General features: G+C 45.5%; 1 protein-coding gene across 2 annotated transcripts in view; it reads left to right on the plus strand.

Annotated features, from left to right (window-relative positions):
* LOC137361854 (MFS-type transporter SLC18B1-like) overlaps positions 1 to 12,990 on the plus strand; it is a 70,615-nt gene that overhangs the window by 1,999 nt on the left and 55,626 nt on the right. For both annotated transcript variants that reach the window (XM_068026460.1, XM_068026468.1), the window contains exons 2-4: positions 2,577 to 2,719; positions 3,961 to 4,056; positions 12,263 to 12,336. In XM_068026460.1, coding sequence (XP_067882561.1) covers positions 2,577 to 2,719; positions 3,961 to 4,056; positions 12,263 to 12,336 — 313 coding nt within the window. The remainder of the gene's footprint in view (positions 1 to 2,576; positions 2,720 to 3,960; positions 4,057 to 12,262; positions 12,337 to 12,990) is intronic.

The raw sequence follows: 12,990 nt of genomic DNA on the forward strand, positions 1-12,990 counted from the left end.
TGTCAAGGGTAACCACTCTTACCTCACCTCTAAAATTTACCTTCTTTGTCTATATTTGGACTAAGGCTCTAATGAGGTCTGGAGTCACGTGCTCCTGGGGGAACCCAAACTGGGCATCGGTTAGGAGGTTATTGGTGAGTAAGTGCCACTTGATAGCATGTCATTGACACCTTCTGTCACTTTGCTGATGATGGTGGTAATTGGCCAGATTGGATTTGTTCCGCTTTTTGTGGGCAGGATAAACCTGGGCAATTCTCTGCTTTGTTGGGTAGATGCCAGTGTTGTAGCTTACTGGAACAGCTTGGCTAGAGGCGTGACTGGTTCTGGAGCACAAGTCTTAAACACTGTAGCCTTTGCTGATTGTCTTATGGGGCTCCTGGCATGCTCTTCTACACTTTTCATTGAACAATGGTTGATCACCTGGTTTGATGGCAATGGTAGAGTTGAGGGATATGTCGAGCCATTAGATGACAAATTGTGGTGGAATACAATTCTGCTGATGGCCCAAAGCACCTCATGGATGCCCAGATTTTAACTGCTAGATCTGTTTAGAACCTATCCCATTTAGGAATGTGAGGCTAGTTCTGGAGCACAAGTCTTCACTGCTACAGCCATGTTCTCAGGGCCCCTAGCCTTATTTTGCTGAAAATGCTGGCAAATGTTTCAGCCTTGCCTTTTGCACTGACACGCAGGACTCCCCAGTCATTCAGGATGGGGATGTTTGTGGAGCCTTCTCCTCTGGTTGGTTGTTCAATTGTCAACAACCATTCACAACTGGATGTGGCAGGACTGCAGAGCTTTTATCTGATCCATTCGTTGTTGGATTGCTTAGCTCTGTCTGTCGCATGCTGCTTCTGCTGTTTAGCATGCATGTAATCTGTGTTGTAGTTTCACCAGGTTGGTAGCTCATTTTTAGGTATTCTTGATGCTGTTCCTGGCATACTCTCCTACACTCCTCATTGAACCATTGTCTTGAAGGTAATGGTAGAGTGGGGGATATGCTGGGCCATGAGGTTACAGATTGTGGTTGAATACAATTCTGCTGCTACTGTTGGCCCACTGCACCTCATGGACGCCCAGTTTTGAGCTGCTAGATCAAAGAATTGTTACAGTGCAGAAGGAGGCCATTCAGCCCATCATGTCGGCACCAGCTCTCTGAATCAGCAATTCCTTTAGTGCCATTCCCCCGCCTTCTCCCCGAAACCTTGCACATTCTTCCTTTTCAGATAACTATCTAATTCCCTTTTGAATGCCTCGGTTGAGCCTGCCTCCACCACACTCTTTGGCGGTGCATTCCAGATCCTAACCACTCACTGCATGAAAAAAGTTTTCCTCATGTCGCCATTGCTTCTTTTGCCAATAAACTTAAATCAGTTCCCTCTTGTTCTTGATCCTTTCACAAGTGCAAACAATTTTTCCCTATTTACTCTGTCCCGACTTCTCATGATTTGAATACCTCTATCAAATTAAGCTACATCTGTTCTGAATCTGTTCATTTAGCACAATGGTAGTGGCACACAACATGATGGAGGGTGCTGTCATTGTGAAGATGGGCTTTGCCTCCACATGGACTGTGTACTGTCATGGTCAGATGCACCTGTGACAGGTAGATTGGTTAGGACTGAGGTCCAGTCAGATTTTCCCTCCTGTTGGTTCTCCCACCATCTGTCGCAAGTCTAGTCTGGTAGCTATAACTTTCAGGGCTCAGCTAATAGTGGTGCTACCAAGCCACTCTTGCTGATGGGCATTTAAGTCTCCCATCCAGCGTACATTCCTGAGTGCTTCTTCCAAGTGGTGCTCAACATGGAAGATTCAGCAGCTGACGAAGGGCGGTAGGTACTAATCAGAGAAAGTTTGCTTTGTGGAAGTTCTTTGCAAATGGTTTGGTATGACTCCACCCTACTTTTAACTAGATAAATGATACTAAATACTGTACTACTGACTTAATTGGATGTCACATCAATATCTGGGAAGTGACAGTATTCTCTGGAAGGGTCTCCATCCAAAATATTAATCTGTCTCTTAAAACACTGACCAGCATTTGTTGGGTTCAAATCCAAAATAGTTGAGTTCTAACTAGTCTATTAATTTTTATCTGATTCATTTTTAGAGACTTTACTTAAATGTCTCTATATAGGGCCTGTGAAGAGGGAGTGGGGAGAGGAGCTATCTCCCCAGCACCATGGGAAGTGTATAATCAAAACAGTTGAGTACAAATTGGAGGATGTCAACTTACAAACTGTACAGTACTTTGAAACCATTTCTTGAGTGCGGCCTTCAGTTATGGACACCAAGACCCAAAAGAGACATTTGAGCTCTAAAGTTGGCACAAATAAGTGCTTCAGAGGGTGGAATTATGAGTTAAGATTACTGAAATTTGGACATTTCAACATTGACAGGAGGAGAAGTAACTTTATAAGTACTATTCTGTAGTTACTGCAGATTTCTGGTCTTTACGACATATTTTTTCTCGCATTCAGTGTCACCTGTTCTTCCTGTAAGTTGATCCTACACCCCAATAATGTTGTACAGCTTCTGGAAATTGGCTTTAACCTCTTATCTTAAGTTTGTGACAGTTTCAGGTGATAAGAATGAAAATTCGAGAACTGAATCGCAGAAGTGGACAAGATCTCAAATTTTCACATTGATATCTGCAGCATCGCTCAACTTTAGCTCTATGATTTGTTATTCAATTTTGGGGCCTTTCTTTCCGAAAGAGGTAATAAAAATGTCTTGCATTTAGATAATAGTTATGTTCTTTTTAAAGATCTGCTTGAAAATTTGTTTCTTGGATGTTGTAAATTGTAAATCCTGAGACTTGAGTTAGTTTGGTAACAGCTGTTTAATTAAATCGTTCAGTGAATATGTTTAGCTTATTTTTACTATTAAAGGATATTGATTGTATTTGTTCAGCAAACTGTTGGTAGACATTTAATATAAATAATTTAGCTGACAATGCTCTTTATTAACTGTTTCTCGCTGTTGTATATAATTTTGTTTTGAGAATATATTGCACTAACACATACTGCTTGGATTATCGTAAGTGGCTTGCTCACTTCCAGGGTGCTGTTCTTAACTGATCCACTTGTGTGCAACAAAAGCCTAATGAAGCTACCTAATAATCTTTTAGTTTCAACTATTTGCATTTATATACTGCCTTTTTAATGCAGAAAAACGTTCCAAAACAATTCACCAATGCATAATAAAGAAAGGGTGCTGGGCCAAAGGAGGAGATATTAGGAGGGGTTACCATAAGCTTGGTCAAAGATGTTGATCTTAAGAAGGGTCTTGAAGGAGGAGAGAGAGATGGAGCAGTTTACAGAGAGAATTCCAGATTGTGGGGCCCAGGTAGGTCAACGAGACCAAGGGTGATGGGCATGTGGAACTCGGTGCAGAATAAGATACAGGTTTTTAGATGGGCCAAAGTTTAAGGAGGATTGGGGATCGGAGCTGGCCAGGCAAGCATTAGAATAGTTGAATCTGGAGGTGACCAGCCTGGGTGAGGGTTTTAGTAGCAAGTAGACTGAGGTAGGGTCAGATAGGCAGTTTTAGTGGAGAGGATATAGAGTTGGAAGTTCAGCTTGGGAATGAATAGGATGTGATTACGAGAAGTCCGATTCAGGCTGAGATAGTGGCTAAGTCAGTAGCAAGGGCTCAGAGTTTAGGGTGTACATGGAAGATGATTTTCCCAATGTTTGAAGGAAATTGTGACTCATTTAAGATTGGTTGTCAGACATTAAGTCGGACAGTGCAAAGGCCTTGAAATGATTGAGAGAGGTGGTGTGGAGTGTTTGGTCTTGTGATGTGTGTCTGGAAACTGACTCCCCACCATATCTGCAGATCATATTACCAAAAGGCATCTTATGGATGAAAACATTCCAAGGATGGATACGAAATATTTTTAGTTGTAAGCTGCTTATTAATCATGTATAATAAATTTATTCTATATTCTCTTTGCAGGCAGGAAAGAAAGGAGCCAATGCCTCTCTAGTTGGAATGATTTTTGGTTGTTTTGCTTTAGTTAATCTTCTATCTTCACTGATATTGGGAAAATATGTAAGTACAATATTTTTATATTTTTGTTCTGTTGAATTTATGTGCACTGGGATCTTAAGGTTTTTAGCTAGTAGCACTACCCACTGGCAATACCTTTTTCATGTCAGGAAAGCACAGGCTAACAGTCTGTTTTATTCAAGCAGTTTATGACAAAGGTTTCTGGATGATCTATTGAGTGTTAAAATACTGTATTGGGCTACAGTTTTTACTGCACCCAATACACATCAGAGCCTGCTGGCTTTATTGTGCTTGGGAGTCAGACTGGGATTGGTTTCTCAAGTTCCTCCATCTCTCAGTCTGCTGAGAGAATTTGGGGAATTAAGGTTCAAACTGAATAGCAGAAACTCAAAGTTAATAATCTCTGGTTTGGTATCCGCACCACGTGCCAATAGGCATAGGGAATAACAGTTTAGAAGGTTAAATACATGGCTGAAAGAGTGATGTGGGAGGCAGAGGTTTTGCTTCGTAGGCCACTAGCACCCCTACTGGGGAAGGAGGGAGTTGTTCTGTTGGGACCGGCTCCGCTTAGCTGCTGGGACCAGTGTCCTCGTGAATCAAATAACTAGGGCAATACACAGGGTTTTAAATTAATAGGGAGGTGAGGGTGGGGTGAGAGGATTCAAGAAAGGGTAATTCAAAAGCAGCAAGATAATGGCAAGGATCTAGAGCAGAGCAGTGTTTTGAGTAAAAATGAGCAGAGTGGGTCAGGAAGGTGCAGAGAGAGTAAAAAATATAATAGGGAATTAGTGACTAAGGTGATGTCAGGGAAAATTAGAAAAAAGACATGGCCAGGATTTTACCCTTGGCGGATGAGAGCCATCCACCGACGGTGGTGATCCTGTTTCCGCTTGGCCTGGGAATCCGACCTGTATTTTGCAGGTCTCCGGCCTTTAATTGCTCTGAGGCGGGACTTCCACCTGTTTGAGGCAGGACGTCCCGCCTAATAAAGCTTTCGGCCAATCAGCGGGCCGGCAGTTCTTAGTCTCAGCAGCACCACCAGGAGCGGTGGCGACTGATGGGACTGCAGCCCAGCTACCCGAAGAGGATGTCGGGGAGCTCGGAACCAAGGTCAGTTTCGGTTGCCTCGCCGGGGGTGATCTGTCGGGACCTGGCGAGGCAAGGGTGGTCGATTTGGGGGACGGGGGGCATTTTGGTTGTTTGGGGGTGGTTGGGGCAGCGGGGGTGGCCTTTCATTAGGCAGAGGGTGCCCAATCATGAGGGCACCCCCGCCAGACCTTCAGAGAGCCACCTGCTTTTAACAGGCGGCTTCTCACGGGTCTTGGCCGCCAAACTGGCCACAGGTAAAATCCCCGTGGCGGCGGGCGGAGGCCCTTAAGTGGCCGTTAAGTGGCCACTTAAGGGCCTTTGGCCTGGGGTGGGTGGGCCATTTTTCGCCGCCACCCTGCATAAAGTGGCGGCGGAGGCAGGAGCAGGTCAGGAAGGGCTTCCCAAGCCTTCCGCTCCATTTTATGCCCTACAACCGCCACTTTCCCACTTTTTGGGGGCGTGTAAAATTCAGCCCAAAGTTAATAGCACTTTATCTGAATGTGTGAAGCACTCACAATCAATTAGATGAATAAGTAGCACAGATAAAAATCAATAGGTTTGATCTGATAGCGATTACAAAGATGTGATTGCAAAGTGACCAAGGTTGGGAACTAAATATTCCAAGATGCTAAATTTTTAGAAGAGCCACTCCAGACCGGTCAAGGCAACGGAATCGTATTTTCAGCATGCCAGTGACGTGTTCAATGGTGGATGGGTTGCAGCATTGTACCTCTCTTCAACAAAGCTGCACTTCCACTTAAAGCCTAAGCCCAAGAAAGGTCTAATGACAACCCAAAGAAATTTCAAGTCAGCAACCTGCAAGCCTCATCTTACACTGACAGATATCAAGCAACCTTACAGACTAGACTGGAACATCCTGATCTCACTGCTGATTCCACTCCAAAAGGACTCTGGGAACACATCAAAGCTGCAGTACTGGATACTTCCAACAAGGTCATCGGACCCAGAACAATAGAGACCGGTTTGATGAAAATGACAAGGAAATTCAAGATCTGCTAACACTAAAAAGGTCAGCTCATCAGGCTCACCTGGCCAGCCAAGAGAAAAAGATGCATGCAGCATCCTTCAATGTAAACTGAGGAACATCCAAAATGACAGGTGGATCACACTTGCGGAAAAATTTCAACTGTCTGCTGATACTGGCGACATAAGATGTTTCTCCGAAGCACTAAAATCTGTCTATGGACCAGTACATCAAACCCAAAACCCCCTGAGGAGCGCCGATGGCAAGACCCTACACACCGACAAGCAGTCAGTCCTGGATTGCTTGTCGGAGCACTTTGAAACTTTCTTCAGTTCCAAGTGCCCAGTGCTTGATACTGCCATCAATCGCATCCAACAACAGTCTGTCAAAGAAGAACTGGATGACAGCCCAACTCTGGAGGAAACTGTGACCGCCATCAACCAGATGAAGAACAACAAAGCCCCCAGAGCCGATGGAATTCCACCTGAAGCTTTGAAACATGATGGCCCTGCCCTGTACACCAAACTCCATGAGTTTTTCACAGCCTGCTGGGAACAGGGCAGGATTCCACGGGATCTTCGTGATGCCGTTATCATCGCCTTGTACAAAAACAAAGGAGAAAAATCAGACTGCTCCAACTACTGTGGGATCACCCTCCTTTCTATTGCTGGGAAGCTCCTGGCTAGAATACTTCTGAACAGGCTTGTGCCTACCATTGCGGAAGAAAACCTTCCAGAGAGCCAGTGTGGTTTCAGAGCAAACAGAGGCATCACAGACATGGTATTTGCACTCAGACACTTACAAAAAACATGTCGTGAGCAAAACAAAGGCCTGTACATCACTTTCATAGACCTCACCAAGGCATTCGACACTGACCAGAGATGGACTTTGGAAAATCCTTGAAAAACTTGGATGCCCACCCGGGTTCCTGACCATGGTGAAGCAGTTTCATGAAAATCAGTACAGATAAGTCAAGCAAAACGCGACCTCTTGAGCCCCTTCTGTATTTCCAATGGTGTGAAGCACGGATGTGTGCTGGCCCCGACCCTGTTCACCATCTTTTTCAGCATGATGCTGCAGCAGGCAACGGAATACCTTAAGGAGGGAGTTTACTTACACTTCCGGACTGAGGGAGGCCTTTTCAACCTCAGGTGTCTTAGGCTCACATAAAGACACAAGAAAAACTCATCCATGAACTTCTTTTCACTGATGACTGTGCTGTCCTGATCCACAGCCAATCAGACCTGCAACATAAACAACACATTTTTCCAAGGTGGCAGAACTCTTCGGACTAAAAATCAGTTTAAAGAAAACTGAAGTCCTGCATCAGCCTGCACCCCAAGAAGAATATAGATCACCAAGCATTATCATCGAGGGAACCGAGCCGAATGCCGTCAAGCAATTTACTTATTTGGGAGAGTCATCTTGTTTGATGCCACCATAGACAAGGAAGTGGACAATAGGCTTTCAAAAGCAAACAGTACATTTGGCAGACTCTACAAACGAGTGTGGAGCAACCACAGCCTCAGGGCACAGACCAAACTCAAAGTGTACAAAGCCATAGTCCTCACCACCCTTCTGTATGGCGCCAAATCATGGGACCTATACCGCCGTCATGTATGCCTTCTGGAGTGCTTCTATCAGTGCTGCCTCCGCAGCATCCTCAAGATCCACTGGCAAGACCGCATCACAGACATTGAAGTCCTGGAAACAGCCAACATCACCAGCATCGAGGCCATCCTCCTGCAAAGCCAACTACGTTGGGTGGGTCACGGTGCTTGGATGGACGACAGTCGCCTGCCCAAGATCATGTTGTATGGAGAGCTGACTATGGGTAAAGGGAACAGAGGAGCCCCATGCAAACGTTTCAAGGACTCCCTGAAGAACTCCCTCTCAGTCTACAACATAAACCATCACCAGTGGGAGCCGCAGGCCGTAGATCATGATGCCTGGAGATGCTACATCAGGAGGGCTACAGATACCTTTGAGATTGAACGAAGAACCAGCATGAAAGAGAAATGGAGAAGGATAGATCCAATTGCCCCCAGCAGCGACTACACCTTCACTTGTACCTGCTGTGGGAGAATCTACCCATCACGGAGAAGCCTGACTGGCCACCAGCGGGCCTGCAACCGATGACTACAACCTTCCCAAAATCTTCATCCACGAAGAAATGCCAAGAAGGTGTGTCCAGTGATGGTTGTGGTGGATGCATGTGCATCTCTCTTCAACAGCGCTATGGGGATGATGCATGGGTGTCATCAACCATGTACCAAGGGGGGTAACCCTTTTCACCTAGGATCCAGCCGTCCACTTCGACTGGTTACTCGAAAACTGCTGGCAGCTGGGAGATTCTCAAAATATAGGAGTCATGACACCTCCCTGGGAAAATTGTACAAACATGATTCTTCTCCTGTGGTCACAAACTAGTTACACGTTTAAAGGGTAGAAGCCTTTGCGACTGCCAAAGACAGCAGTCTGGTCCCAGGAACCCTAATGGCCACATGAGTACAGTCGATCACCTCTTGCATTCCAGGGAACCCAGCGATGGCGCCAAAGGCCGCAGACCTTGCTGTCTGGTGGTCCTTGTCTACAGGTAAGTAGATGAAATCATTGGCATGTCGAAAAAGGGTCACCTCTTTGATGCACTAGTGGGTCACCGACTGCAAGATGCCACATATGTCACCCGTGGATCCCTGGAAGGAGCCACCTGAAAAAAAAGATTGAGTGCAGCAGTCACCTTGAGGGCAACTGGCATGGGATTCCCACCGAAGTCGAGCGGCTGCAGGTTGTGATGCAGGATCCTACAAATCTCTGTGATCATTTCACGTGACATCCTTAGGCGTCTCTGGCATTGCCTCTCTGACATTTGTTGGTAATTTGTCCTTGTCCTGAGGATGCGATGACGTACCAGCTCCCGTCTTCGATAAGGACATTCCTGGATGTTATCATTTGGAGCATCCTCACCTTCTTGTTCTGCCTGTTGCTAGTGATCAGGCATCATGAGTTGAGGGAAAAGAGCCCTCCTTAGTCGCTCCCTTTGCTCTTCTACCCATGGTACGAGACAAATTGAGTGTATGAGATCCATGTCGCTGAGGCTTTTCTGAACAATAAATAAGCAGAGCGTAGAGATTCAGGCCTCTGTTGCCAGTGAGCTGAAACATGGAGGTAATGAACAGCTCCTTTTATATCTGCCTTCAAATTGCAGCCAGGTAGAAGACACACTCACTGTCATTTGTCTCCTCCCACTCTCCCTCTCCTTGAGTGTCCACGTGGTTTCCATTATCACTGGAGAAAATGGTGCGTGTAGAATTCAGGGCAAGTATCCCCACCTTCCAACCTCCTCCTGCAACCTTCCAGCTTGAACCCATTACCCTTGGCCCACCTAATGTTACCATTACCCTTTCCTCCGTTACCATTGAGCCTTCCCCCATTACTGTGCATTGTGTAATCATCAATTTATTCATGCCATTCCTCTCCCCTGTTCCTCCTCCCATTACTATCGACATGCCAATTCTTACCCTTGAATCTCCTCACATTGAACTGACCATTGTTGCGAGTCCTGTTCAGATACCTACCCATTAGTCTTCACCTTCCCCCCCCTCCCCCTCCGCGCAGAATCCATTTGCCCCCATTGATTGTGACCGTACCCTCTGCTAGCCAGTACCCTCAATTTGCTCCACAGCTCTCCGACGTCGATAGCACTCAGCACTCCCTTTGGGCCCTTGCCAAATATCTTCACACAGTAATGATCTAATCCACCATTCAACAACCTGGACGCTCCATTCCGCCCTCCCCTGCTCCCCTCCCCACCCTTCCCTCCCCGAGTACCCTCCCTGCTCCTCCATCTTGCCCCCAGTTATGCCTTTGCCACTATCCCCTGAGATGATTCACCTTGCTGGTGTCGTGCCGGGAAGCAAGCATCCATTCCAATGCTGCCGTTAGTTTAACAGATGAGTTAAAGAGAGAAGAATACAGACCCGAGACTCAACTACACAAATCTGACTGCTGCATGCCACAATGAAACATTCATGAACCGGGTGGCATGGAAATATCGCTCACCATTCAATTAATCTGGCGGGTAGGCTTAAATTGTGACTATGCATATAGTAATGAATATTCATGTTATTTAAATGAATGCAAAGCTGCAATCCACTACTATGCTTGGGGAACCCCGGAACGCTGCAAACCTGCCACCAACTTAATTCCTTTAAAATATCCTGCCATCGGAAATCCAAAAAAAAAACACCCGCCTAATTATAGCACCCTGTATGCCAACAAATCCGTTGCGGCAGACAGCATAAAATTCCCCCCAAAGAGTCTGCAAAGGGATATAAACGGGTAAAGTGAGTTGGCAAAAAATTGGCAGATGGAGTTTAATGTGGTAAAATGTGAGATTATCCACTTTGAGAAGAAGAATAGAAAAGCAAAATATTATTTAAATAGCGGCGAACACTGAGACATTCACTGTGATTTTTGAACAGCGGTAGCAGTGAGAGTGCGAGCCAGGGGGCAGCTGGGAAGGTAAGTTTCAGTATAAAGTACTTACCCAGCAATTCGGCAGCTTCTTTTTGAACAGCGGTAGCAGTGAGAGTGCGAGCCAGGGGGCAGCTGGGAAGGTAAGTTTCAGTATAAAGTACTTACCTCGCGATTCGGCAGCTTCTTTTTGAACAGCGGTAGCAGTGAGAGTGCGAGCCAGAGGGCAGCTGGGAAGGTAAGTTTCAGTATAAAGTATTTACCCAGCGATTCGGCAGCTTCTTTTTGAACAGCGGTAGCAGTGAGAGTGCGAGCCAGGGGGCAGCTGGGAAGGTAAGTTTCAGTATAATGTACTTACCCAGCAATTCGGCAGGGTGGGAAAAAAACTGAAAAAGTGACGTCACAGGAAAGCTGTGACCTGATTGGCTGGTAGGGAATCTATACCGAATTTGAAAATAAAACTGATAAAAATTGATTAAAACACTAATTAACTAATTAATAAGTAGGGTAACTAAACCAGAGGGAGGAGATTCCTGTATTTAGACAGCATTTAATATTTATTGTAGAAATCTAGCACTAGGGACCACATAGTGAAGTGTATCATAATTTAGCAAGGATTTAATAAGTATTTATTTATTTTATATCAATTAACTATTTAGTGATAGAAATGACAGTTAGAGGGGTGAAGTGCTTCACCTGTGAGATGTGGGAAGTCCGTGACACTTCCAGCGTTCCGGGTGACTCCATCTGCAGGAAGTATACCCAGTTGCAGCTCCTCACAGACCGCATGGATCGGTTGGAGCGGCAACTGGATGCACTTAGGAGCATGCAGGTGGCGGAAAGCGTCATAGACAGGAGATTTAGAGAAGTGGTTACACCCAAAGTGCAGGCAGATAGATGGGTGACCGCTAGAAGGGGCAGGCAGTCAGTGCAGGAATCCCCTGTGGCTATCCCCCTCTCTAACAAGTATACCGTTTTGGATACTGTTGGGGGGGATGGCCTATCAGGGGAAAACAGCAGCAGCTAGAGCAGTGGCACCACGGTTGGCACTGTTGTTCAGCAGGGAGGGACAAAGCGCAGAAGAGCAATAGTTATAGGGGACTCTATAGTCAGGGGCACAGATAGGCACTTCTGTGGACGTGAAAGAGACTCCAGGAAGGTATGTTGCCTCCCTGGTGCCAGGGTCAAGGATGTCTCTGAACGGACAGAGGGCATTCTGAAGGGGAGGGTGAACAGCCAGAGGTTGTGGTACACATCGGTACCAATGACATAGGCAGGAAGAGTGAGGAGGTCCTGCAGGGGGAGTTTAGGGAGTTAGGTAGTAAGTTAAAAAACAGGCGGTGGATGTTGTCTAAATGGACTTTAGTAAAGCCTTTGACAAGGTCCCGCATGGCAGACTGGTGCAAAAGGTGAAGTCACACGGGATCAGAGGTGAGTTGGCAAGATGGATACAGAACTGACTCGGTTATGGCTTTTTAGCCAACATTAAGTGATTACCCATGTTAAGTGTGGAAGTTTTAAGTGGTGGGGACTATACTTGTGCTTTTTGTTATTATAGCCCTGCACAATTGATTTAAAGCTACTGATGACGTAGTCATACCTGTGCAAATGTGTATTCCATATAAGCATGTTGAGACGGCACATTGTTTTGTTGACTATTTAAAATGTCCTGGTAACTTGCTTTTTCATTTTTTTCAGATTGTGCAAATTGGAGCAAAGTTCATGTTTCTGGCTGGGATGTTTGTTTCTGGCTGCTGTACTATCCTTTTTGGGTAAGTTTAGTTTTTGCTTGCAATTCAGTCCTGTGCTGTTGAATGTTTATGTTGGGGCTACAGATTGTGGCAGTCTTTCAGCTGTGTGCAACTATCTCAAACAGCTTTTCAACAGACACTCACTTATTTCAATAAATTACACATTGGAGGGAGTTGGAATGCATTTACAAACACTGATTTAACTGTCAAAATTCTTTTTAAAGTTCAAAAACTAGGATTTGACCAGATTTTTTTTTTACAATGTTGAGAACGAAAATCCTATATAGACCATATATTTGGAAAAGGCAGAATTCCCAGGTGTAAAGTTGATTCTCAAAGATCCTAATGAGGACTGTTCTCAGTACATTTATAACTGTACACTAAATTTTAATGGCCTTAAGTTTGAGGTCAGCAACGAATGAATGGCGTTTGTCATTCATTATGCTGACAATTGTCCACAGGTCTTTTTGTGGGCTTTGAGTGACAACTTATGGTTATTAGATGCCTGATATGGCGCAGCACCCTCTTCAGAGGATCTGGGGCAAAGGCAAGCAACAGTGTGTCTCCTCAACCAATCAGAATGAAGAATCCTCACTGAAACATACAGGGCTGCATCTTGTTTCCAGCCCAACGTTCGGTTCCGTGGCGGGAGGAGGCCGGAGAATTGAAGTGGCA

Source organism: Heterodontus francisci, chromosome 3 (genome assembly GCF_036365525.1).
Source record: "Heterodontus francisci isolate sHetFra1 chromosome 3, sHetFra1.hap1, whole genome shotgun sequence".
Classification (NCBI taxonomy): Eukaryota; Metazoa; Chordata; class Chondrichthyes; order Heterodontiformes; family Heterodontidae; genus Heterodontus; species Heterodontus francisci.